The sequence below is a fragment of the Microtus oregoni genome, unplaced genomic scaffold (assembly GCF_018167655.1).
Source record: "Microtus oregoni isolate MIOR12 unplaced genomic scaffold, Mior012 000017F_ref0000208, whole genome shotgun sequence".
Classification (NCBI taxonomy): Eukaryota; Metazoa; Chordata; class Mammalia; order Rodentia; family Cricetidae; genus Microtus; species Microtus oregoni.
In genome coordinates, this window is record NW_024543076.1 from 3549728 (window position 1) to 3576908 (window position 27181).

Sequence of the window (27181 nt, forward strand, 5' to 3'; positions counted from 1 at the left end):
AGCTGAAGAAAGATCTGCTGCCTCAGCAGAGGGGACAGAGAGGGAGTGGGCGGAGCTTGTCTCTTAAAGTGACAGGACAGACCATTCTGTATACAACTTTTGAATTTGTTGGTTGGGGTATAGGGAAATTTTAAAACAGTGACTGCCAGCAGATAAGAATTTCAAAAGAGTGGTTAATCAGATACCCACAAGTGCATTTGAAGCAAGCAGATGTTGTCTGGACACCCTGGTGGGTCACTTTGACCAGGGCTGGCACAGTTCTTGGGAATGTTTATGACTTTGCTGGGCTGCATTCACCCACCTTGTTAGGTCCTGTCTAAAATGGAGTTCTTTCTCAAAATGGAGTTTGTCCTGTTCCTTCAGTGTGATATGTGTTGGGGGGGAGTGTCTAGGGATTAATACACATAAAATCCATCTATTTATCTTAATTTATACATTACTATTTCATTATTAATTACATCAATACACATAACATCTATTAGATACTGTGAGCTACAAATGATTCGAACTATAGCTGACAACTGTTGTTCTTTCTTTTTTAAATATTTTTATTTTATATGCACTGGTATTTTGCCTGTACATGTGTCTGTGTGAGGTTGTCAGGCTCCTGGAATTGGAATTACAGACAGTTGTGAGCTTCCATGTGGGTGCTGGGAATTGAACTTGGGTTCTCTGAAGAGCAGTCAGTGTTCTTAACCACTGAGCCATCTCTCCAGCCCCTACTGTTGTTCTTTCTTTTTTTCTTCTTTTTTACCCAAGTTAAATTGGTGGCAACAACCAAATAAGTTATATTTTGAAAAAACTTTTTCCTAGTTAAAACTTCAACCACCTTTCTGTAGGCAGAATAGAAAGGTAAAGCCTCCAAACCTAGCTCATGTTCTATTCCTGGAGGCCCTCAGTTCCAGCACCTATTGATACTAATCCAAAGACCAGACACAGGATGTGAGAGCTCCAAACGGACTCCAGCAACGGGCTTCTTTTTCTTTTCTATGTGTTTGTTTTGTTTTGTTTTTCGAGACCGGGTTTCTTCATAGCTTTGGAGTCTGTCCAGGAACCAGGTCTTGTAGCATAGGCTGGCCTCGAACTCACAGATATCCGCTTGCCTCGGCCTCTCAAGTGTTAGGATGCATGCACCACTACCGCCTGGCCAGCGGCGGGTTTCTTTCACCCACCCTCGATGGAGCACAGGATGGGTGAGCTGCTAGTACAGTCACGGCTGTATGGGGAGGGGCAGAAGTACTTAAGAGCTGTAGGGACTAGTTGGCTGGCTTAGGTCTAATTCGAAAAACCTACAACCACCGGAAAGGGATAACCGTGGTGGGTGGGCTAGTTTATGCGGAAGCGGAAGTAGACTACCGGAAGCTGCGACGACTCCCGCAATGGCTGAAGTACTGTCGGTTACGGCGGATTCCGTGGCCCGCTGCCAGGCGCTGGCAGCACACAAAGTGCTGAATCAGGTGGTCCTCCCTGGGGAGGAGCTGGTGCTGCCGGAGCACCAGGTCGCAGACGGCCTCGGCGGCGCCGGGGAGCAGCAGTTACGTCTCAATGCGGGAGCGCGCCCGCGGCTGCGCGTCGTTTGTGGCCCGGGTTTGCGACGCTGCGGGGACCGCCTGCTGGTCACCAAGTGTGGACGCCTGCGTCACAAGGAGCCCGGAGGAGGCAGCGGTGGCGTTTACTGGGTGGACTCTCAACAGAAGCGGGTGAGCAGACTCGGAGAGGCAGTGCCGCTGCGAAAACGGAGTCCTAGTTCCGGGAAGACACCCTGCGAGTGGGAGGAGAGGTTAAGACGAGCCTAGAGCCGCGCTCGCCTCTAGGTCCCTCTGTGCTTCTTCTTTAGAGGAACCACAGGAGAAACACATCCTGAGAAGGGCGAAAGGAGAAAAAGGCTCAAGAGTAGGAAGCAGCAGGCTTGCCGTTTGGAGTCCCAGTTGCAATGGCCTAAATCACAGGGAGTTAAATTTCTCGTAGAATAAGTAAGAGCTTTCACATAGGAAATGTCTAATGGATGTGCCACCGGATGTATAAAGATACTGAAGTGTGAAACCTGACCCAGGTCAACCCGTGTTAGAGGCTACAAAGTTGGACTGGTGCGGGCCGATTTTGAACTTCCAGCTACTGAAGAGTTTGAGCTGGGAGCATTGGTTGAGACCCACCTGAGTATCCTTGATAAAACTTGTTGGAGGTATTTTATAGTAGTATTCGTGCCGTTTATGGTTGTTCTTTCATTCTGTTTTGTAGTATGTACCGGTGAAAGGAGACCATGTGATTGGCATAGTGATCGCTAAATCTGGAGATATATTCAAAGTTGATGTTGGAGGGAGTGAGCCAGCCTCTCTGTCGTACTTGGCATTTGAAGGAGCAACTAAAAGAAACAGACCAAATGTCCAGGTAATGGTGGGAGCCTTTGGTTTCACCAGTGAGAAAAAATAGCCATTCCCCATAACTGTCAGAGGGCGACCTAAATTGTCTCCAGAGCATAATGGGTCTTTCTAGTTCTCCGAGATGCTTTCCAGCTCCAGAGCCAGGGCTGTGTGCTTGCTTCTTCTCTCCCAGGTTGAAGGGTTATGCCTGCTACCTGCCATGTTCTTACCCACCTCACAAGGAAAATGGCCCTAGTCTAAGGGACGCTGGCACTGTCACCCATCGCTCATCTTGGCTCTAAATCCTTGGAGCTGACAGAGGTATAATCTCTTACTGCAGGATTTCAGGTTGAGTTTGCTGAGCATATTCTTCCTGAGGATGCATGTGAGCCAGAACTTGATGGCACCTATGCCACTTTTCGCCCAACTCTCACGGGTCTTGAGCCGCTGGATCTGATTTGTTCCAGATCTTTTGCCTGCTGATTCCTTTGTCTCCCCACGTTCAAGCACTTGTTCTCTTTTGACAGAACTGGGCAGCGGTCTCTTTAATACCCCTGCTTCCATCTGTTGACATCCTCATTGTGATATACTCCCTTTTTTAAAAAGAAATTTATTTTATATATATGATTTTTAAAAAAGATTTATTTATTTCATGAATATAAGTGCTCTATCGACTTTATGTTAGAAGAGGGCATCAGATCCCACTATAGATGGTTGTGGTGGCTGGGAATTGAACTCGGGACCTCTAAGAGCAGCCCGTGCTCTTAACCACTGAGCCATCTCTCCAGCCCCCATATTCCCATTCTTAACAGGAAAAACAGGATTGTTCAAGCCCTACAGCATTTACTGGCACTGTGCTCCAGGGGTCTGCCCTCATACTAGTGCACTTCCTGTAACGGTGCTCAAGCTTCTCAGCACCACTGAACTTTGTTTCCTTCCGGGGTCTTTATTCATGATGGTCCTGTCTGGATTGCAGCGTCTCCTCACCCTGGGAGACACCCATCCTTTGAGGTGACTCTGTCAAGTCATTCATTATCATCACTTTCCTGTATCTTCACCATAGCACTGGATTTATTCTTGCACTTGTGAGTTTATTCATTCTCATTGCCCCATGCAAGACCATGTGTTCCTGAAAGCCATAAAGTGTGTTATGATTCTCTCTAGGTTTTGTAGTTACCCTAAACAGTGGGTACTTTTTAATGTATACATATTGAGAGTGTTTTGGCTCCATGTATGTATTTGCCCACTGTAACTGCTGCTTGTGGAGGTCAGACAAGAAAATCAGTTTCCCTAAAACTTGAGTTATGACTGGTTGTGAGTTGCTAGGAGGGTGCTAACCTGGACCCTCTGCAGGAGCAACAGTACTCGTAGCCTGTGAGCCAGCTCTCCAGCTCTCAACTGTGAGTGTTTTAATGTTGAGTGAAGAGAACAAATTCATTGTTTCTTAGCTTCATCATTTTAAAGTTGGGTTTTGTAAGTATAAAGCAAATCTTCCATGAAGTAGCATCTGTGAATTACCACTGTCCCATTTTATTTTGAATATGGATGTCAAGAGTTTTTCCTTCCTCTGGTCAAATATGTAACTTTTGTAAGTAGTACTGATAGAACATTCTCCAATGACACCAGGTTTAGTTTTTGTATCTGCACTGACTGCTAGTTATTGCTAGTTACGTGTGGCTGTTGAACAGCTGAAAAGTAGCTAATGCAATGAGGAACTGAATTTTGTATGTCTTAATTAGATACAAGGTTAAATATAAATTTTTTTTAATATTTACTTATTTATTATGTATACAATATTCTGTCTGTATGCCTGAAGGCCAGAAGAGGGTGCCAGACCTCTTTACAGATGGTTGTGAGCCACCATGTGGTTGCTGGGAATTGAACTCAGGACCTTTGGAAGAGCAGGCAATGCTCTTAACCACTGAGCCATCTCTCCAGCCCCTATAAATTTAAATTAAACCACATATAATTTGGACAGTGCAATTTTGATTTTTTTTTTTTTTTTTTTTTTGGTTTTTCGAGACAGGGTTTCTCTGTGGCTTTGGAGCCTGTCCTGGAACTAGCTCTGTAGACCAGGGTGGTCTCGAACTCACGGAGATCCGCCTGCCTCTGCCTCCCGAGTGCTGGGATTAAAGGCGTGCGCCACCATCACCCGGCCTTTTTTTTTTAGTGCAATTTTGAAGGGTGTTCTTAGTCCTTGAAATGGCTCTTGCTGGAGGATTTCATGGTTATGAAGGGAGGACTCAACTTGAAAGTAATATCACTGGTCCCTTAGCTTGAGAACTGTGGCCTGCTGGCATTCTTGCCCACAGAACAGAACCAGCACAGCACCTATAGGATATATGATGAAGGAAAGAGAACTTACTTCTCTTTTAACCTTATAGGTTGGAGATCTCATCTATGGCCAGTGTGTGGTTGCTAATAAAGACATGGAACCAGAGATGGTCTGTATTGACAGCTGTGGACGGGCCAATGGAATGGGTGTGATTGGACAGGACGGTCTGCTCTTCAAAGTGACTTTGGGCTTAATTAGAAAGTAAGTTATACAACCTTCCTCAAGACCCAATAATACCACTTTTAGGTATATATCCAAAGGATGCTCAATCGTGCCACAAGGACATGTGCTCAACTATGTTCATAGCAGCTTTGTTTGTCATAGCCAGAACCTGGAAACGACCTAAATGCCCCTTGATCGAAGAATGGATAAAAAAAAAAAAAGTGGTACATTTACACAATGGAGTGCTATATAGCAGAAAAAAATAACAACAGCTTGAATTTTGCAGGAAAATGGATGGAACTAGAAAACATTATTTTGAGTGAGGTAACCCAGACACAGAAAGACAATTATCACATGTACTTACTCATAGGTGGTTTTTTAAACATAAAGCAAAGAAAACCAACCTGCAAACCACAATCCCAGAGAATTTAGACAATGCGGACACTAAGAGAGACTTACATAGATCTAATCTACATGGGAAGTAGAAAAAGACAAGATTTCCTCAGTAAATTGGGAGCATGGGGGAAGGTTGAAGGGGATAGGGGAGAGGCAGGGAGGGGAGCAGAGAAAAATGTAGAGCTCAATATAAATATGGAAAAAAATTAAATAAATTAGGAAAAAGAAAGTTATACCGGTTAACTGCACTGCTTTAATGAAAATTTGGGAGGCAGAGGCAGGCGGATCTCTGTGAGTTCGAAACCAGCCTGGTCTACAAGAGCTAGTTCCAGGACAGGCTCCAAAGCCACAGAGAAACCCTGTCTCAAAAAACCAAAAAAAAAAAAAAAAAAAAAAAAAAAAAAAATATATATATATATATATATATATATATATATTTTAGCCTGCTAGTGATAACTCACGCCTTTAATCCCAGCACTCAGGAGGCAGAGACAGGCGGATTTCTGTGAGTTCGAGGCCAGCCTGGTCTACAGAGCAAGCTCCAGGACAGACTCCAAAGCTACACAGAGAAACCCTGTCTCAAAAAGCCAAAAAAAAAGGAAAAAAAAGTTTACTAGTTCTTTTGAGAATTTCATACAGTGTGTTTTGTTGCTCATTCTCACTCTCCATCTCTCCTGTAACTTGTCCCACAATCCTTTCCTACCTTCCTCCTCTGCCTGTCCTGCTACCCCTAAGTCTGTATCTCCCTCAAGTTTGTGTGCCCTCTTTTTGTTGTTGTTGTTTTGAGACAGGGTTTCTATGTAGCCCTGCTGTCCTGGAACTCACTCTGTAGACCAGGCTGGTTTTGAACTCAAAGATCTGTCAGCTTTTGCCTTCTAAGTGCTGGAATTAAAGGTGTGTGCCACCACTGCTTCCTGCCCCCCAAAATAAGCTATGATCCTCAAGTCTTAGAATTAAGGTGTTCAGGGGAAAGAGACTTTATACATTTATATGTTATACAACATTGGCGACATGACTGTACACTCTGGTGTGCCTGAAAAGTAAAAGGTTCTTGGAAGAAATGGGGCATTGAGCTGGGCACAGTGGTATATTCCTGTAGTCCCAGCTACTTGGGAAGGCAGGACAGTTCTCAGATCTACAAATCTGAGACTAGTTTAAGTAACCTAGCTAGATTTCATCTTCAAATAAAAAAGGGCTGGGGGAGGGTGGCACAAGAAATGGGGCATCAGATGGCATCGTGTGCCTTGTTTTGGGTACAATGCTGAGGGGCTTTGAATGACCACAAAGAACTACCCAGAGAAAGAGTCTCCTTAGCAGAGCCTCAACATGTCCAACTGCTTCATTAAACTTTCTTGTCTGTCTTTCCTACAGGTTATTAGCTCCAGACTGTGAAATCGTGCAAGAGCTGGGAAAACTCTATCCATTGGAGATTGTGTTTGGAATGAATGGAAGAATATGGGTCAAGGCAAAAACCATTCAGCAGACTTTAATTTTGGCGAATGTCTTAGAAGCTTGTGAACACATGACAACAGATCAAAGGAGACAAATCTTTGCCAGATTGGCAGAGAGTTGACAGAGCACCTTTAATGGCTCATTTTAGTCAAGACTGTTTCCTGGGGAAATCTTTTTTTCAGATGAATCGCTTCCTGTCAGATCTCTAGATGATGCATATTGTCTTACTAGAATACAATAAAATATTTTTCTAAGAGTTACTGGTCTTCACTCATATATAGATAAGAAAATTATAAACTTTTATATAATAAATTTTGTATATAGCATTGTTTGAAGTTACCTCCCTTAGTTCTGTAGGGAACTGATGTATATATAGTACAGCTTCTATAGTGAGCTATAACTCAACATTAAAATTGTTATAATAGTAAACTTATCTGCCAGAGGGAAATCCATCTGTAACCCATAAGCCAGCTGTTATGAATCCTTAAGAGCTCATACTCACATACTGACCTTGTTGAAAAGTTCCAAGTGTTTTTACACCATTAGCTCATCCCTGGCAACGCAGAAGACCGCAATCCTCATACTGAAGCTCAGGGAGTCACACGGCCCAAGGCTTAACCACTGTGTGTTTTATGTTTTTAAAACTGAAGTTATAGGATGTTGTAACTTAACATTTTTATGTCTTCAGTTTTTTTCTTAAATAATATGATGAGGATTTCTGATCCTATTCTAGCCAAATGTTAGTTAACATCAGTTACCACAATCTTAAAAAAAAAAATACATGCTCCAGGTTTTAGATAAAGAGGAGAGGTTTGGACTTGGGTCAGAGAGAAAATTCTATGCTGTTTATGTTATGAGATAAAAAATGTAGACTGGCAAGTGATATGAGTTAAGTGGTTCTGGGTTTTCAGGCCTGAGCATGAATTCTGCACCCCTGAAGCCTATGTGGCTGTGGCCCATCCCGTATGAAAACTTAAGGGGTTCTCTGAGGACGCCTATTTTCAGTAATAACGTATATATATCAAGAAATAGTTCCCAAGGGATTGACTGGGAAAAGAGAAGGAAGTAGGCTGAGAGGTCCTTTTGGTTCTTTTGAGAAGCAGAAAACATCTGAATTTGTTAGCAGCTTGACTTTCAAGTTAACCCAAAATGGGTTACAGTAACAGTTTTATCTGTCTGTATAACAGATAGTGGGTGAGTGTGCTTGTGTGTCAGAATACAGCATTCCTTCCCGGCTGCTCTCTGCTGGATTTAACAATAACTACATGTTTGCTTTTTGACTAGATCTGGGGTGTATGTTTGTGTAAAGCTCTTGGTTTGTGTGAGGCTCAGAAGGCTAGGCAAAGCTATACAGACGAGAAGAGAGGAGCACTTGGTGACCATAATGAGAGAGAGCCACAGGAAAGAATGTCAGGAAGGGCCTGCCCAGCTGAGACAGCAAAGCTGATGTGCACATGTGCCCGCTGGTGAAGAATCCTCACATACAGAGGTGAGAGAAAAGTAATTTTATCCAAGTTCAGTAAAAAGCCCTGACAACATCTCTAAAAGGTAGACATTTCACAAAGCTCAATGTACAAAACATGAATTAACATCCAAAATGCCATGTATTTTGACAATTCCTTCATAAACTTTTTTTTTAAAAGCCATAATATTATGTTTTATCAGGACATTTCCAGTGAGCACTGTAATTTCCAGGCACTGTAGGTGACACAAAGCATAAACATGTGGTCCTTGCCATCAAAGGCTTTCAGAGACAACACATAAAGGCAGGTGTGTGTCACTGCCACCCTTTACCCTGTCCTTTGGTCAGGACACCTTTGGTGCTTCACCCACTCCATCTGGAATCTTACGCTGCCCATCATCCACTGGATTCCGAAGAATGTAGCCTTTGCCTGGAGAAACTCCTTTCTTCAGTGCTTCAGGCCAGCTGTGAGTCTCAAAGTAAGTGGACAGGATATCAAACACTGTTGGAGGGAAACAGGAGGACAGATGAGTGAAGGACTAATGTGGAAAAGAGTGTTGTGGAATGTTTCACCGGCCCGGTGTCCTCGAGTTATGTGGTGGTAGATGATGGGAAGAGAGAAGGCCCTGCCTGCGTACACACTGAGAGGAAAGGCTTGTGAAGAGATAACTTGGTACAGGAGAATTGTCTGTATTCTGTCAATCATGTTTTAATAAATGCTGATTGGCCAGGCAGTAAGTATAGGCAGGTCAACCAGAGAGAAAGTAGAGGCAGAGTGATGAGAACAGGAGTATTCTGGGAAGAAGGAAGCCCATTCCTGCAGCCCAGCCCAGACGACCGAAGAAGCAACATGTGACCTGCCCCCCTGTGAAAGGTACCAAGCCATGTGGCTAGCATAGATAAGAACAATGGGTTAATATAAACTACAAGAGTTAACAAGAAGCCTGAACTAATGAACCAATGAGTTTTATAATTTAAGGAGATTTCTGTGTGATTTTCTTTGGGACTTGCTGGCTATGGGGTACCAGGCGGGACAGAAACCCCAACAAGCCGGCCCTCCATGCTACAATAACTCTGCAACAGAGGAAGGCACCACCATGGGAACACAAGCAAGGGGCTGATGAGGCCTGCAGTGGGAGGAAAGGCAGGCAAGAGGCCGCTAACTGAAGATACTGGCCAATGAAAGCAGACAGCAGGGCATTCTAGGCAAAGGATCCTTTCAGCCAGGAACAAAAAAATGAGGAATGCCTCTCAGTGGCCAGATGCCTGCCAGCAAGTACAGGAAGGAGAATCTAGGTACATGAGTCACAGGAGACTGAGTCAAGAGGCAAAGCAAAGCAGCAAGCTGGGCGGTACTGGCACACACGGGAGGCAGAGGCAGGTGGATCTCTGTGAATTCTAGGCCAGCCTGTTCTACAGAGCAAGTTCCAGGACAGGCCCCAAAGCTACAAAAAGAAAAAAAAAAAAGAAAGAAAGAAGAAAGGAAGGAAGGAAGCAAGCAAGCAAGCAAAGCAGCAGTCTGAATACACAGAAAACATAGTGACCAGCCAAGAAAAAAGACTAGTAAATGGCCAGAAAAAAAACAAAAACAAAAAACATGTTGGGTTGGATGATGTGAGCAGTACCTTGATTGATGGCCAGTATTTCTGAATGATAGTTTTTCTCATTCTGGCGCCTGACCATGTATTCCTGGATTGGCAAGCGGGCTGTCTTCACAGAGTGTTCTCGAGCTTTTTGGAATGTCACCTTCTGTAAATTAAATTTTCTTACTATAAAAATTATACATGATTGCACCCCTCAAGGTCCTGAGTTCCTTGCTCGTGCTCTCTCTCCTTCTGCTCCTGATTTGGACCTTGAGAATTCAGTCCTGTGCTCCAATGTGGGTCTCTGTCTCCTTTCATCGCTTGCTGAAGGTTAATATTCAGGAGGATGCCTATATGTTTTTCTTTGGGTTCTCCTTATTTAGCTTCTCTAGGATCACTAATTATAGGCTCAATGTCCTTGGTTTATGGCTAGAAACCAAATATGAGTGAGTACATCCCATGTTCCTCTTTTTGTGTCTGGCTTACCTCACTCAGGATAGTGTTTTCTATTTCCATCCATTTGTATGCAAAATTCAAGAAGTCCTTGTTTCTTACTGCTGAGTAATACTCTAAGACACACTGAGACAATGGGGATGTTCTACTGGGAACTCACCAAGACCAGCTGGCCTGGGTCTGGAAAAGCCTGGGACAAAACCGGACTCTCTGAACATAACGGACAATGAGGACTACTGAGAACTCAAGAACAATGGCAATGGGTTTCTGATCCTACTGCACGTACTGGCTTTGTGGGAGCCTAGGCAGTTTGGATGCTCAACTTACTAGACCTGGATGGAGGTGGGGGGTTCCCTGGACTTCCCACAGGACAGGGAACCCTGATTGCTTTTCGGGCTGAGGGGGGGGGACTTTATTAGGGGAGGGGGAGGGAAATGGGAGGCGGTGGCTGGGAAGAGACAGAAATCTTTAATAAATAAATAAATTTAAAATTAAAAAAAAATTATACATGAAGACGTTCATTGTAATGGACACCGCCAACATTGAGAATTCCTACACATTGCTACTTTTGTTGGCAGAAAGATAAGGGAGGACAATGTACTCAAATTACACACCCGAACAGTACACCCCATTCGTGGCCGCCAGGAAGCCACCTGCCTGTCTCAGGAGGATGTGACAAGGCAGAAGGTGAGTGTGATCCTTGCCTCTGCAATAGCTCTTCCCCATTCTCAACTGTTTCTTTTAAAATCTCAAATCTAAGAAATCTCAGAGACTCATTAAATTAATTCCCATTCCTGCCATCTTCATCTGCCAGCTAACATTACCAGATTTGCCTGAAAGTGAGCACAGACATCTAACAATTAGCATTTCACGGAGAGCAATGGCGGTCTCCTTTAATACACTACTTCTTTTTCATTTCTGAAAATCCTGTAAGATTATTTAACACACAACCATACTATTAAAGTCTCCCTGATGTCTCTTCTAAATCTTTCCCCTAGTCTATAATCCAGTCAAGGTGTCCACAGTGCACTTGACAGGTTTTCATGTAAGAGAGCTCAATCCACAGGCAGGATTCTCCTGCCACGGGCTCCCAGGCAGATGGGGCCATAGACACGTCACTGTATTTAACAATGTGTTATTTTCTACATTCTTTTAAAACAACCCGTTTGCTTTAGTCTCTACTACAGTGGCTTTTTGGAGCGTCCATTGTCTTGCAGAATGTCCCATCCTAGACTTCTTGTTTCCTCATGATTAAATTTACATTTTTCAAATTTTGAGCAAGAATTCTTGACAGGAAAGAGTAGCACACCAGGAGAAAGAATGTCTCTCCTAGTGATACTCAGGCTCATCAAATTTGGAGATGATGATAACCAACAATGGCTTCACTGGAATGGTACACTGTGCCTTGGTACTCTGCCAGGGCACACGGAGTATGTACCTCAGATAGCTGGTAATGGCTTCACTTAATTCACTGCCTGAACCATTGACTACACTGGGAGCAACAAAAACAATGTCTTCCTAATTCCTATTAGCAGACTTCTGTAGGAGACCACTGCTCCTTTTTATTATTTATATTATTATTATGACACAAAGGAACACTTAGTTTTGTTTTGTTTTTTCAAGACAGGGTTTCTCTGTGTTGCTCTAGCTATCCTGGAACTTGCTCTCAAGACCAGGCTGGCCTTGAAGTCACAGAGATCTGGATTAAGTGCATAAGTGTTTAACCGGCCTCGGCAGAAGACTTAATTTCAAATACTTAGCTGTACTTAGTTTTTTTTTTAAATGTTTATTTATTTATTATGTATACAATATTCTGTCTGTATGTATGTTTGCAGGCCAGAAGAAGGCACCAGACCTCTTTACAGATGGTTGTGAGCCACCATGTGGTTGCTGGGAATTGAACTCAGGACCTTTGGAAGAGCAGGCAATGCTCTTAACCACTGAGCCATCTCTCCAGCCCCCTGTACTTAGTTTTAAAACTAAGTATCATCTGTGTTAAACATGTGCTTCATATATGTCTGTCTCACACAAAATACTTCTTTTTTTAAAAAATTATTTATTTATTTATTTATTTATTTATTATGTATACAATATTCTTTCTGCGTGTATGCCTGAAGGCCAGAAGAGGGCACCAGACCTCATTACAGATGGTTGTGAGCCACCATGTGGTTGCTGGGAATTGAACTCAGGACCTTTGGAAGAGCAGACAACGCTCTTAACCACTGAGCCATCTCTCCAGCCCCACAAAATACTTCTACATACATGATAAGCACAGGTAAAACATACCAACAAATATACCTAAGAAAAGTAAACCATGGCGCCTTGTGAGTTGAGGGGTCCAAGGTGGGATGGACACTTATTTCTCACTATGTTCCTTTCTGCAAATGTAAACTATTATGTCTTTTTAATGTATGCTAATTAGTGAACAGAAGCAAAAAATTAATATTTGTATAATAGAAACAAAAATTAAAACTTCAGTAACAGTTTAATTATTCCAATGAAGCTCCAATTCAACAAAAGACACCTGAACAAGGGGCTGGACAGATGGCTCAGCGGTTAAGAGCATTTGCTGTTTTTAGAGAGGACCTGGGTTTGATTCCCAGTACCTATAGGCGACTAACAAGAATCTATAACTATAGTTCGAGGGGATTTGATACCCTCTTCACATGCACATGGTGACGACAGACATACATATGAGCAAAACATTAATATCCATAAAATAAAAAATAAATCAGGCTTTATTTTTTATTTTATGGATATTAATGTTTTGCTCATATGTATGTCTGTCGTCACCATGTGCATGCCTGGTCAGAAGAGGGTATCTGGGGGGCTGGAGAGATGGCTCAGCAGGTAGGAGCACTGGCTGTTCTTCCAGAGGACCCGAGTTCAATTCCCAGCACCCACATGACAGCTAACAACTGTCTGTAACTCCAGTTTCTGGGGATCTGATACCTTCACACCAATCCACAAAAAATAAAGCTAACTAAATTTTTAAAAAAAAAAAAAAAGAAGAAGAAGCTTGGACAGTTCTACTGATTTGAGATCCTGTGGGAATACGACTCTCACACCAGTAAGAAAGCCTAGAAGAAGCTAACCATCTCTCCCAGAGAACCAAGTATGGAAAAGTGCTAAGCCAGGATCAGAGCCATCCTGGCAGAAAGAAGAGAAGAAGCAAAATGGCTGTGTCTACATCACCAAGAATGTCTACTCTGACTTCAGGTTCTGCTTCTGAAGGCCGACCCGAGGAGAAGGGGCACCTCCAGGTAGGAGGGTGTTCTAGGAACAAGCTCTTCCTGTTCCCATGCAGGGAACAGGGCTAGGCCTTCTGGGTAAGATAACAACGGGGCTAAAATGTATATTTACCTTCTGAATGCTTTCATCTACAAGTCCACCAATGACGTAAACCGTGTTCTGATCAACGTCTTCAAGGGCTAATGAAAAAAATGAAGGCCACTGAGATCAAATTTGTTTTATAATTTCTAAATCCAAAGAAAGAAAAAGAAAAGAAATATCACCAATGTTGATACAAAACAACAAAAGCTAATCCTCTGATGACAGAGCAGACAGCAGATGTGAAAATGCGTGTGTGTGCTCAAAGCGACACTGTTAGGAAGGAAGCAGGACCAGAACTGCAGAGAAACGTGAGGAAATATGAGAGGACCACGACCAACCTAATACTAGCAAGTGTGAAAACTATGTCAGACAGGATATTCTGTGTGTGTGAGAGTGTGTAATGTATATGTATGTATGTGTATGTATATATATATATATATACACACACACCCATATATAGAGAACACTGTTTTTAATATATATTTAAATATATGTTATAAACACACACACACAGAGTCCAACTGGAGATGGGACTAACCTTGACAGCACTGGGTATCTGCCCATCCCCCCAGTTTCTCCTCCCCCGTTCTCTTGGATGGAGTGAGTACCAATGATGATGAAACAAAAAACGAGGAACAAAGTCGTCCATGAAGTCAGGTGGGCAGAGAAGGTACTTACCCCGTTCTGAGTCGGGAGTCAGGTACACAAGGCTTTCCAGAGGAAATAAACTAAAGCAGTCTTCTTCTGTCACATCTAGCTGGAACACAGAGATTAGCGCACAGGTGGGGTGGTGTTAGGACAGCATGGTGCACACTCACACAGTTCCTGGGCATCTAGTGCTTCTCGGGCACAGCTCCACTGTCCTGGGAGCTGCAGGTCTGAAAGATTCTTGCAAAGTGCTTAGCTGAAACAAACAGACAAACACACAAGCACAGACACAAACCACGGAAATGAGACAGAAAGTGGCCAGGGCTCCCAGAAGGACAGGGAGCACACGCCAGTACTACAGGTGCGGGAGTTCCACACTAGGGAGGGTTTTCCAGTGAGAGGAATACTAGAGCCCGGTTTCTGGGAAGAGGGGAGGTCGACAAATGTGAAAGAAACTCAAAGCAAAGGAAATCACCTCAGACAGGAACACAGGACACAGGAGAGACAGCTAGTGTGCAGCCCCACACAAGACACCTCACACCTATAGCTTCTGGGGCTCCACCAGGGAAGGCTGCAATAACTTAGTCCAGGTTACACAGCGGCACCAAGGGGCATTTTTAGTGACATTCCATAAGCTGCTACCTTTATGAGCTCCTTAGCACAGAGATGGGAAGTCCTGTAGTTCTTCCTAAAAGACACCGTAAAGCCACAAGGCTTCTAAAAATGGCATTTCTCTTTCTTCTAACAACCATGTTTCCTGCCTCTCCATGACTGTTTCCCAAAAACATTACGAGGAAGTGGGTTAGTATGAACTAGACAGGGTGTAAAACACAGTCCTAGACACTGGGAATATCAGTTTGCCAAGGCAGGGCAAGAACGAGAAAAATGCAACACAAGAACTAAGGCAAGAATCTGGGACTTTTTAGAGGGCAACAGTAAACACACATTTCCATTCAGACACTGCACTGCCCTCAGCACCCATGGGACTGGTTCCAAGATGGTCCCACAGACACCGAAATCTAAGCATGCTCAAGTCTCTTATAAAAATGCCAGGGTTTACAATTAAGCTAGATGCTCCTGAAGACTTTACACCATCTCTAGACTATCTTAACACCCAGGACACATAAACAGTTCTTACGCTGTATTTTTAGTTTACTGGTTTTGGAGACAGGGGTCTCACAAAGGCCTAGGACTCACTATGCAGTTCAGGCCAGCTTCAGATTTGACAGTCTTCTGTCTCAGTCTCTGAAGTGCGGGGTTACAGGCGTGAGCCACCACACCCAGTTATATTGTATTGTAGAGAATACATGACAATAAAAAAGGATGTGTTCACTACAGATGCAATTTTTTTTTTAAACTATGGTTAAGCTGGGGGTAAGACAGCTCAGTGGGTAAAAAGACACTAGCCATCAAGCCTGACTTGAGTCTTATCCCAGGACCCATATGGCGGAAAAAGAGAACAATTCTCATTGTCCTCTGACCTCTGTATTTATGCCACGGGATACACATATACACACACTAAATAAAAGAATAAGCAGATGCAATACAGATGCAATTAAATGTGTGGATGTGAAAGTCACAGGTAGAGAGCAAGCTGCACATCACAGAATGGAAGAGTAAAATCTTCCTACTAGAACAGGAGCACTTTCAGACAGTTCAGGGGTCAAAGGATTCTTACCAAGTATGCAGAAAATCCATCATTCATCCTCAGACACTCTTCATAGAGGGGACTGTCGGTTGAGAATCCAGTGAGGCAGATCCAAAAGGGCCTGCTGGCTTTTTTGTTTGAACCATACAACCTTCGGATCTGTGCAGCCAACCTGCTCAGTTCCTGTGAAGCGATGAGGACAACTCAGCAGAACAAGAGGGACAGCTCCCGCCAGCCTACTAGCTCTGGTCCGCAGCAGTCACCCTGTGCATGCTGCGCCGTAAGACCCACATGAACTAGCCTGGCCCCCTTTACTCCAGGAAATAGCACATGGAGAGGTGTTATACTCCATGACATCACACACACAGACCAGGGTTAAGACACGGTGCTAGTCCGGAAATACTTCTGAGTGCAAAATCTGAGAATTCCTCCTGCTAACTCTGCCATTGTATATTTAATGATATTTGGAAAGATTGCTTCTGCTTTTATCTAAAGTTTTTTACTATGTTCAGTATTTATTTAAAAAGGCTAGAGTAGCAACACTTTTGTGCTCCATTGGGTACATCTGGCACCATCGCCCTAACTTTAAGAGATGCCACAGTGTGTTAAAGTTTAAACTTTCCCCTGCAATCCTAGAAAGCTGTTTCATAATTTAGCTTGATTTGTGCTATACTGATTAAAAGGTGTAACAGGCGTTGGGTTTGATTTGATCTGCTCTCCCAGCTAATATAAAGGGAGACTGCCTTGTTCATGTTTTGTCTTGTTCATGGCTGCTGCCTCTGCCTCCACAGACCTGGGATTAAAAGCATGTCCCATCACACCCTGCCTCTTTGTTCACTTTTTTTCCCTCTGTTTTTCGAAACAGGGCTTTTCTGTGTAACAGCTCTGGCTGTCTTGGAACTTGCTTTGTAGACCAGGCTGAGATCCGCCTGCCTCTGCCTCCCAAGTGCTGGGATTAAAGGCGTGCCACCACCACCTTCCGGACATTGCTCACTTTTTGGAAGGCTACAGTTAGAGGTTCTGCGGAGAACCTTAAAGATGCAGTCCTCCTATTTTCTCTGAGAAACATGTACCATTAGCACACATAAAGTGATGCCTGAAATAAGATTCACTATGGTGTAAGGCCTCAAATTCAGGCCCAGTATTATGTGCAGGTTTGACTTCTGGCACAACTGAGATGACTCAAAAGCCAAATCCAAGCTCCCCTGCAGTCTGCCTTTCCGAATGAAACAAGTGCCCCCAGCTAAAAAGCCTTTCTAATCGAGTGAATGAGGCACAGTTCCTGTTTATTCCTCTTTGCCCCCGAGCAGCCGGTGAAACCATCCAAACAAGTCAACCATATTGTCCACTGGGACATGGGGGACATCTCGCCCTTGATGCTACAAAGCCAGCCCATTGCTTTCTCTTCCCAAGTATAATCCCATGTGGCTTTGTGAAGCATGCCATATTCTCCTTCCTAGGCTGTGAGTCCATGAGACTAACACACTGCTGTCAGTCTCATCTGTCCGGATCATGTGGCATGAGTTCAGTCATCTCCAGAACCCAACAGGGTAAATCCCTCCCTCATTAGAGGAAATAACGAGAAATAACTAAAATATAAACACTGCAAAGACCTCCCACCAGGAACCCTCCCCACAACAGGCAGCCAAACTAGTATTTCTCTTCTAAGCAGAAGGACAAAGACTTAGTGTCTGGAGAACTGAACCGGCAAGGGTCCACCCAGAAAACATCAAGGCCAGAGTGGGAGACTCAAAGGAGAAGACAAACTGCAAAATAAACCAAAGAACACATGTTCCTTTCCAAAGTCACCGTGGAACTTGGTCACGGAGAATAGAAAACCATACCCTTCTGGATTACTAGAGAGCCACAGAAGCTGGCGATGGTCATCCCTTCACAAAGACTGCTCCCTTCCATGCCTCCCTCAGGCTCTCAATAGTCTACCTTCTTTGACATGTGCTGGGTCATGCTCAAGTCAACACACAGTCTTGGTCCTGAGTGTTTGGCTTCCAAAAGTTTCTCTTTGGTTAACGCTTTCAAAAAACGTTTGCTGTGCTGGGGGCAGGTGCCTGTGACAGAAACACCAGAGAGGATTAAGAGTGGGCTAGCATAAGCACAATGATCAACAATGAATAAATGGGACCTCGTGAAACCGAGAAGCTTCTGCGTGGCAAAGGACACCATCTTTTGGACAAAGCAGCAATTACAGAATGGGAAAAGATTTTTACCAACTCCACATCTCATAGAGAGCTAATATCCAAAGTATATGAAGAATTAAAAAAAAAAGCTAGGTATCAAGAAACCAAATAACCCAATTAAAAAATGGGATATAGATTTAAACAGAATACTCAAAAGAGGAAACTCAAATGGCTGAGAAACAAATGTTCAACATCCTTAGCATCAGAGAAATGCAAACTAAAACTACTTGGAGATGTCACCATCAGAATGGCTAACATAAATAAACAGAACAAGTGATAGCTCAAACTGGCGAGGACATGGAGCAAAGGGAACACTCATCCATTGCTGGTGGGAGTGCTAACTTGTACAATCACTATGGAAACCAGTGTGATGGTTCCTCGGGAATATGAAAATCTACCCCAAGATCTAGCTATACCACTCAAGGAAAGAGTGCTTCATCTACAGAGACACTTGCTCAACCATGTTTATTGCTGCTTAGTTCATAATAGCTAGAAATGGAAACAACCTGGATGTCTCACAACAGAAGAATAGAAAAAGGAAATGTGATACATTTATACAATGGAGTATTACTCAGTAGTTAAAAAACTGACATCATGAAATTTGCAGGTAAATGGATGGAACCAGAAAAAAACCATCCTGAGCAAAGTATCCCAGACTCAGAAAGACAAATATGTTATGCATTTGCTTATATGTAGATATTAGCTGTTAAGTCAATGATAACCAAGCTACAATCTTTGGACCACAAAGGTTGGGTATGGAGTAAGGGACTAGAGGGAGACAGATTTCCATAGGAAAAGAAAATAGAATAGATAGCTATGGATGGATGGTCAGATGGATGGACGGATGGATGGAGGGCCTGGAACAGGAGGATCAAGTAGGGAGAGGAAGGAGAGAGGGATATGGAAGGGGGAATACAGGGAGAGACACCTGAAATTAAGGACCATTTGAGGGGTAGCATGGAAACCTAATATAATAGAAGCTTCCTAAAATATATACGTATATGAAGGTGATCTAAATAATTGGAGACAGAGTCAGGCGGTAGTGGTGCATGCCTTTAATCCCAGCACTCGAAGAAGGCAGAGGCAGTGAATCTCTGTGAGTTTGAGGCCAGTTTGGTCTATAGTGTGAGTTCTAGGACAGGCTCCAAGGCTACAGAGAAACCCAGTCTCAAAAAAACAAAACAAAAACAATAAAAAACAAACAAAAAAGGAGACAGTCTCAGCTAGTCATCTCTTATTACCAAAGAATCTTCCAGAACTGGGATTAGGTTATATCTCATTGAGTTGTTGGTCAAAGGGGCCCCATGGGGAATCCGCAAACAACCTAGGCTGCTAGGGAATATTTCTACTGTGTGATGTGTGGCTGTGACTGGCATAATAAAAAGTTGAACAGCTAATGCTAGGCAGGACTTCTGGGCAGAGAGGGAACTCTGGGAAGAAGAAAGGCGGAGTCATTAAAAGACTGAGAGGAAACAGGAGGTGCAAAATGGAAGAGAGATGTTACCACGTGATAGAACGTAGATTAATATAAATGGGTTAATTTAAGTTATGAGAGCTAGTTGAGTACAGGGTGGTGGTGGCACACGCCTTTAATCCCAGCACTTAGGAGGCGGAGGCAGGTGGATCTCTGTGAGTTCAAGGCCAGCCTAGTCTACAAGAGCTAGTTCCAGGACAGGTTCCAAAAAGGCAGGGCTGGAGAGATGACTCAGTGGTTAAGAGCATTGACTGCTCTTCCAGAGGTCGTGAGTTCAATTCCCAGCAACTATATGGTGGCTCACAACCACTGGTAATAAGATCTGGTGCCAACTTCTGTCTGCAGGGACACATATAGACAGACCATTGTATACATAATGAATGTGTGAATGAATGAATGAATGAATAAATAAATAAATAAAAAGCTATGGAGAAACCCTGTCTCAAGAAACCAAAAAAAAAAAAAAAACACCCACAAATAAACAAACCAAAAAAACATAAACAAAAAAGAGTTGAGACAAGCCTAAGTTAAAAGCCAAGCTCTCATAATTAATAATGAGTCTCCAGGTCAGTATTTGCAGGCTAGGGATCCAAAGATAGTCCGACAAGAAAGCCTGCTACACCAGTCTGTTGCCAAGACTATAAGTTGTTCACCACAAACTGACAGCAAGGCCCCATTGCTGCAGACAACACCTACACAACACAATGAACATGGAGAAGCTGAGCTGGTGGCCTAACTAGAGCCTTCACCCTTCACTTGTCTTTGGTACAGGAAGGTACTCTGTATGCTAGCAAAAGAGAAATGTAAACACAAAGACAGCCACAAACCCTTTGATATACAATGGTGTCCTGACTGCAAAATATGCTGGGGCAATGATGGCACAAAGCTTGTGGGAGTAACCAACCAATGTCTGACTAAAGGCCCATTCCACAAGATGGAGCCCATACTGACACTGCTTGGATGGCCAAGAACCGGAGACTAGATAGCTCAGGGACCTAGGGGAAAACCAAGTACTAGTGAACTAAAACAAACAAATGAAAAATACAACAACCAAAAAACCCCCCACATAAACAAAAACACAGCAATAAAATGACTCCTAATGACACTCTGCTGTACTCAGATCAGTGTCTTGCTCAGCCATCACCAGAGAGGCTTCCTCCTGCAGCAGACAATAGGGGACAAATATAGAGACCCACAGCCAGACAATGCAGAGTAAGAGACTTTGGAGCACTCACCCTAAGGGGATGTCTCTATCAAATCTCTCCCCTCAGGACTCAGGAGTCCCAGGGAAGAGGAGGCTGGGAGAGCTAAGAGCCAGAGGGAATGGAGGACCCTACCAAAACAAGGCCCTGTAAATCAGCATGATGACAGCTCACATCAGTGAACTCAAAGAGACTGAGGCAGCTTGCACAGGGCCTGCATGGATCTGCACCAGTTCCTCTGAGCATATATCTTCCAGTTTAGTGTTTTTATGGGATTCCTGAGTGGGTGTTTGACTATTGCGCCTTCTCTCGGGCTCCTTTCCTTCTGTTTGTTTTTGCCAAACTACTACTACAATGTAATAGTTTTTGTTTTATCTTACTATATTTTGTAATTTTACAATTTATAAGTTATAAATTATACGATTGCAGTTATCATAACCTGGGTCTTCTGCACGCTTGACTTTTCTTCTTTCTTTTTCCTGCTTCCTTTTGCTCTTCTTCGAGGAGACTATCCTTTCCCAGTGTCTCTGTTTTCTCTGCACATTTTTCTTCCATTATCCAGAAAACAAAATTATTTGAGAACTCCGTAAGAATCAGAAAGGAAAATGGACATTAGTTACCTTTCTTCATTTATATATAAAGTTAGAGAGGAAAAAGTATTTTTGTCTTAAAAACAACCCTACTGGCTTGTGTTTATTTTTAATTTTATGATTTCTTTGCTATTTTATTTCCATTGGCGAATATTCACTATACACAGTGCTGAGTTATTATTATTGTATGCATTGCTTGGGATCTGACTCGGGGGCCATACAAGGCAACAACACCTGAACTAAATAATTACAATTAGAGAGAACATTACCTCACCCCAGCATCATAACAGTGACTCTTCCAGGTTAGAGAAAACTCCAGAGTTGGGAGTCCCTGACCCTTTTAGAGGCAGATCAAAATTTCTTTTGAATTTCTATTTGCATTCTTAAGACTCAAATGAAAACAAAACCTTAATCAACCCAGCAGGGATGGATTCAACACTTAGAACACACAAAATTCATTCTCATCTCCTTTCATCTGCTGATCGACCCTTAGAGCCGGGTCACGCAAGCTCACCGAGCCCCATGCTGTGCTGTTTGCAGGGCGTGCCTCTTCCTCTCGGTGCTTGTGTTCCACATCCATCTGCAGCAGTCGGAAGATCTCAGACAGTCCATCTTCACCTCCATCCTCTTGGGAACCGTCTGGTCCCTGCACCCCCGGTGACTCTGCTTCCTGAGCACTTTCTTCTAACTTACAGTCCATGCGCTCATGCCACTCACACAGCTAACCCTACAGCCAAACGAGAAATAGCGTTACTGTGTTAGTGGTGAGCAGTACTGGTCCAGACAGACCGAACTAAGGAAAGCATGCCGCTGAGTATTCCAGAGAGGTAATTCAGCAAACGGTCAGCAGTAAAGAGCCAAATAATCGAAATCTCTAGCTCTATTTAAGAGTCCTCCTCCCTTCTTTCTGTGTTACTAAGGATAGAATCCAGAGCTTTGCATGTGCTAGACAAGCACTCTACCACCGAGTTAGATCCCCAGTTCTCTTTTTACTTTTTATTTTGAGACAGGGTCTCACTGTGAAGCCTTCAATTCACTCTGTACTCCAAGCAGGCCTCAAAACAGTAATCCTCCAGTCTCAGGCTCCTGTGTAGCTAGAAGTTCAGGTCAAAGCTACCAGATGCAGGTTAAGTTTGAAATGTATTTATTTACAGAGTATATCAGAAAGTTAACAGCATATACAAAATTAAATAAAATATAGAATTCTTCCAGAGAAATGAGGAAAACAACACATTCTGTAAGGATTCTAGAAGCACCGTTCTTTTCATGTATGGAAAGCAATGTTGACTATAAATCTTTTCAAACCAAAAACGTCTAAACCTGTGTGATAGCACTTCTCTTAGACGTTCACACAAACTAATCATCCACATCACTTTTGGTTTTTTTGTTTGTTTTTTTGTTTTCTGAGACAGGGTTTCTCTGTTTCTTTTTGGAGCCTGTCCTGGAACTCGCTCTGATACCAGGCTGGCCTTGAACTCACAGAGATCTACCTGCCTCTGCTTCCCCGAGTGCTGGGATTAGAGGTGTGCACCACCACCGCCTGGCCATAATCTCACCTTATTAAAATGAGCAAAAAAAAGTCAAAAGAATTGTAAGGGGACCTATGGCTCAGGGGTAAAAAAGTTCTAGCCACAGGAGTCGTATGAGCTGATTTGGCAGGAAGACCTGAGTTTAACCCCTGGAACTCATGTAGATGTGGAAGAAAGGAACTGACTCCACCAAGCTGTCCTCTGACCTCCACACATGTGACGTGACATACACACCAGCACATTATACACACACACACAAAAAAAATAAAGGCCCTGTTAGGGAACGAATTGTTCTAATGTCTCTTTGGAAGTCTGGCTGAGAAGGAAAAAGAGATAGGAGAATTTTGAGGGGCTCTAGAATTTTCCATGATTGCTGCTTAAAAAGCTCGAAAGCCAGGGTTGATACTTTCCCGCCAAACTGAATTCCTTTGAGAGACTTTGCAAACAAGGCTGAAGAGCAGTTCAGCAACTGAGTCACTGGCTTTCACAGGGGACCTGGGTTTAGTTCCCAGCACCCACATACCGGTTCATAACCCTCTCTACCTTCAGTTCCAGGGATCCAATGCCATCTCTGGCCTCCAAAGGAGTCAAAGTTCACACACATGAAAGAAAAACAGTTGTACACATAAAATACAAATAAATAAATCCTAAACAAAGACCTTGCGATCAGCAATATTTGGCATTTGTTGAACTTAACTACTTTCTTTTCTGTTTTTTGTTCCTTGCGCCTTCCTAAATTCTGTAGTCCCTGAAGAAGATGCTTTTTATATGAGGGAATCCAATAAAGACAACACCAACCAGTACCCTGAGTCTATATTGTATCTGCCTGCACACTCCTAAAGGAGCTTGAGTTTCACACCTTTGGTGGATGGCATAAATCCTGGCACACAATGGAAATTCAGTAGGTGCTGAAAGAGGTTATCATCTAAGAGTCCTCAAAAGACAAAGGTGCAGCTGAGCATCAAAACACATACACCTGCTGCTCTAAAGAGGACCCGAGTTCTATTAGCAGCACCCATATCAGGTGGCTCACTGCCTATTGCTCTCTAGGGGATCAGATGCCCTTTCCTAGACTCTGATGGCAACTGCACCCACATACACTTGTGTGTGCATGTATGAGCACACATACACGCACAATTAAAAGTAATCTTATAAAACCACACAGATCTGATGAACCTGAACAAGTCATTATCTATGCCCAGATTTGGCATTTCACCCCTTAGTCTAAAAAAACTTTCTGAGCCTTAGTCATTCAACAGGGCTGCTAAGTACTTGACACAATGGTGTATCTGGGGAATTTGGCAGTGACATTTATTCCACCTTTATGAGGTTCCAATTTTTGACTGCTTTGAGTTCAACTCAAACTGGCTGTTCTCCTTTTTCCTACTCTACCATAAATCCTTCCAGGGAAAGAGCTCAAACATTTACCTCTGCACCCCAAAACTGGGCAGAGGTGGTACACGCCTCTAATTCTCAGGAGGCAGAGACTGGTGAATCTCTCTGAGTTTGAGGCCAGGCTGGTCCACAGAGCATGTTCCAGGACAGAAAAGGCTGAAAGTAACACAGTAGAGTGCTTGCCTACCATGCAAAAAGCCCCAGATCCAGCCGGGCGGTGGTGGCGCACGCCTTTAATCCCAGCAATCGGGAGGCAGAGGCAGGTGGATCTCTGTGAGTTTGAGGCCAGCCTGGTCTACAAGAGCTAGTTACAGGACAGGAACCAAAAAAAAAAAAAAAAAAAAAAAACTACGGAGAAACCCTGTCTTGAATAATCCGTGGTACTGCTAACCACGGTGACACTAGCACTAGGAGGGTAGAAAACAAGAGGATCAAAAGTTCAAGGTCATCCTTGGCAACACGTAAAGTCTGAGGCTAGTTTGGACTACCCGAGACCCTGTCTCAAAATAAGTAAATAAATTCATGATATATATGTATATCATAATATATATATATATTCATAAATAGCAGCAGATAGATAGATGAGTATCTAAACATTTGAAAATTATCCCGCCCTTCTGCCTAGAATCTGCAGCATTTCCAGTTCACTTACAGTAGCCCAGTATCTACACAGATCATTGCAGCCTATCCCTTCTATCAATTTTCCTTCTCCTAAAAGGATCCATTTATTTATTTTATTTGATTTGATTCATTAATAGGGTCTCACTAAGAAGCCCAGGCTGGCCTCAAACTCACAGATCCGCCTCGCCTTTCAAGTGCTGGGGCTAAAGGCCTAAAATTTTATTTCATTTTTAAAAAAATCATGTATTGGGCTGGAGAGATGGCTCTGAGGTTAAGAGCACTGCCTGCTCTTCCAAAGGTCCTGAGTTCAATTCCCAGCAACCACATGGTGGCTCAAACCATCTGTAATGGGGTCTGGTGCCCTCTTCTGGCCTGCAGGCATACACACAGACAGAATATTGTATACATAATAAATAAATATTTAAAAAAAATAAAACAAAAACCATGTATCCATGTGCACGTGAGTGAGACATCAGATGCCCTGGAGCTGGTTTATTGGCAATCACAATATGGATGCTGAGAACCAAACTCGGACCCTCTACGAGAGCCATCTTTCCTGCTAGCTCCAACTCCATCAATTTTCTTTAGCTCTCTCTGATCTACCTATTCCCCAAACAGACTAAATATCCCGATGTCCCTGCATAAACTGTTCTCTGCCCACGATGCTCTTTCCTTAATCTCACACGTCCTCAGCTCACACATATTTTCACTATCCAACACTACCCACTTACTTATTTTTGTCTGATTTTCCCACACCCTTATAAGTAAATGTTTACCCAGGCACTCAATACTTTTTGCATTAACTCCGCCATCCCCGCCTCAGACCTTTCATAGTCCAAGTGCCACCGGATGCGTACAAACGCCCACGCTAAGTGTCCAATCATCCTCAGCGTGCACAGGTCTCCCATTTTCTCATTCTGGGTAGTAGGGCCCCAAAGCTAACCTTCAGCACTAGAACACCTACCTGGACCACAGGCCGCAGGGAACGCGGGTCCCGCTGGCCCGTAGGCTGCGAACGAGGGGAGGCAAGCCCCAGAAACTCCAGGACTGTAGGTGCCGCGGCTTCAGGCTGGGACCCAGTAGTCTCTAGCCAATCTTCAAAACCGGTGCCGTCTCCCCGCCCTTGCCACCCACGTACCTGACGACCACCCTTTGCTTAGTGTGGACCAAAAACAATTGGTCCCGCCCCCGAACTATTTCCGGATCCTGCTCAGTTTCGAGTGGCATTCTGGGAGTTATAGTTTTCAATCCGGCAACTCTATAGAGGATGCCAGTAGGCTAGCTGGGCATCTGTATTATGGGCACCCGTAAATTAGTTGAGGGTGGCAATTTGAGCTCCTCGCAGACCTTACGCAGCTCAAACAGGTGACCAGTCGCTTTCTGGCTAGCTGGACACTGCAAAACTGGGCCGAACCAAGCATTAAACCACCTGCCTTGTCTTCTGTCAGTATGGGGCCCTTATGGTTTCCTGAATTTCCCCTCAACCAAAAAGGCCAATGAGCTAACACAGCGCCTTCCCGAGTACACAGCTCCCTCTGCCACCAGACTGTCCAAGTTCAAAACCCAAACAAGATTTAACAGGCAAGAGTCTAGTGGCGGCTACATCCCTATGTATCACCTTTCACGTACCAAGCCAGAAACTGGCGAAACGACCTTTCCTTGTCTTTTCTAAGATTTATTTTTGCTTATGTGTATGGGTGCTTTGCCTCCATATGTACGTGCTCCTCTTGAGTGCCTGGTACTTAGGAACGTCAGAACTGGAGTTACAGAGAGTTATGAGCCGCCACGTGGGTGAGAGAAGCAAGCCTATCATGTAACCCAAATTGACCTCAAATCCACTGTCCTCCTGCCTCAATCTTACAAGCGCTGGATTCTAGTTGTGATCCACTATGCCTAGTGCTTTTTTTTTTTTTTAAGATTTATTTAAACAAATTTGTATGTGTTCTGCCTGCATGTATCCCTACAGGACAGAAGAGGGCACCAGATCTCATTACAGACGGTTGTGAGCCACCGTGTGCTTGCTGGGAGTTGGATTCCTGACCTCAGGAAGAGCTGCCAGTGCTCTTAATCTCTGAGCCATCTCTCCAGCCCCCCACAGCTGGGTTTTAAAGATGATCATTAAAAATTTTGTTTTTACTTACGTGACTATGTGTGCTTGTTATTCTGTGTGCCATGCAAGTGCCCATGGTGGTCAGAAGAGGGTGACCAATCCCCAAGAACTGATTGTTGTGAGCTACCTGATGTGGATGCTGGGAATGGAACCCAGCTCCTCTGCAAGAACAGCAAATGCTCTTAACCCCCGAGCCATCTCTCCGGTCCCTGGTTCTTGCTCGCTAAGTCTCC

The 27181-nt window shown here is 43.6% G+C and overlaps 2 protein-coding genes across 3 annotated transcripts; one reads left to right on the forward strand and one right to left on the reverse strand.

Moving 5' to 3' along the window:
* The first annotated feature begins 1360 nt into the window (after window positions 1-1360).
* On the forward strand, window positions 1361-6963 carry Exosc3 (exosome component 3). The gene is made up of 4 exons (XM_041667853.1): window positions 1361-1700; window positions 2239-2388; window positions 4745-4896; window positions 6625-6963. Exons 1-4 carry the CDS (start codon window positions 1380-1382, stop codon window positions 6824-6826), a joined length of 825 nt encoding a protein of 274 aa, XP_041523787.1. The 5' UTR covers window positions 1361-1379; the 3' UTR covers window positions 6827-6963.
* A 1232-nt stretch (window positions 6964-8195) lies between these two features.
* Trmt10b (tRNA methyltransferase 10B) lies at window positions 8196-25998 on the reverse strand. Of its 2 annotated transcripts, XM_041667851.1 has the most exons (9): window positions 25803-25998; window positions 21808-22020; window positions 21143-21251; window positions 17774-17898; window positions 15863-16015; window positions 14215-14293; window positions 13567-13634; window positions 9793-9916; window positions 8196-8669 (listed from the first exon to the last, which is right to left on the reverse strand). In XM_041667851.1, exons 2-9 carry the CDS (start codon window positions 21991-21993, stop codon window positions 8512-8514), a joined length of 1002 nt encoding a protein of 333 aa, XP_041523785.1. In that variant the 5' UTR covers window positions 21994-22020; window positions 25803-25998; the 3' UTR covers window positions 8196-8511. The 2 variants fall into 2 exon arrangements, with proteins under 2 accessions (XP_041523785.1, XP_041523786.1); XM_041667852.1 differs by lacking the exons at window positions 17774-17898; window positions 21143-21251.
* Between the last annotated feature and the right edge of the window lie 1183 nt (window positions 25999-27181).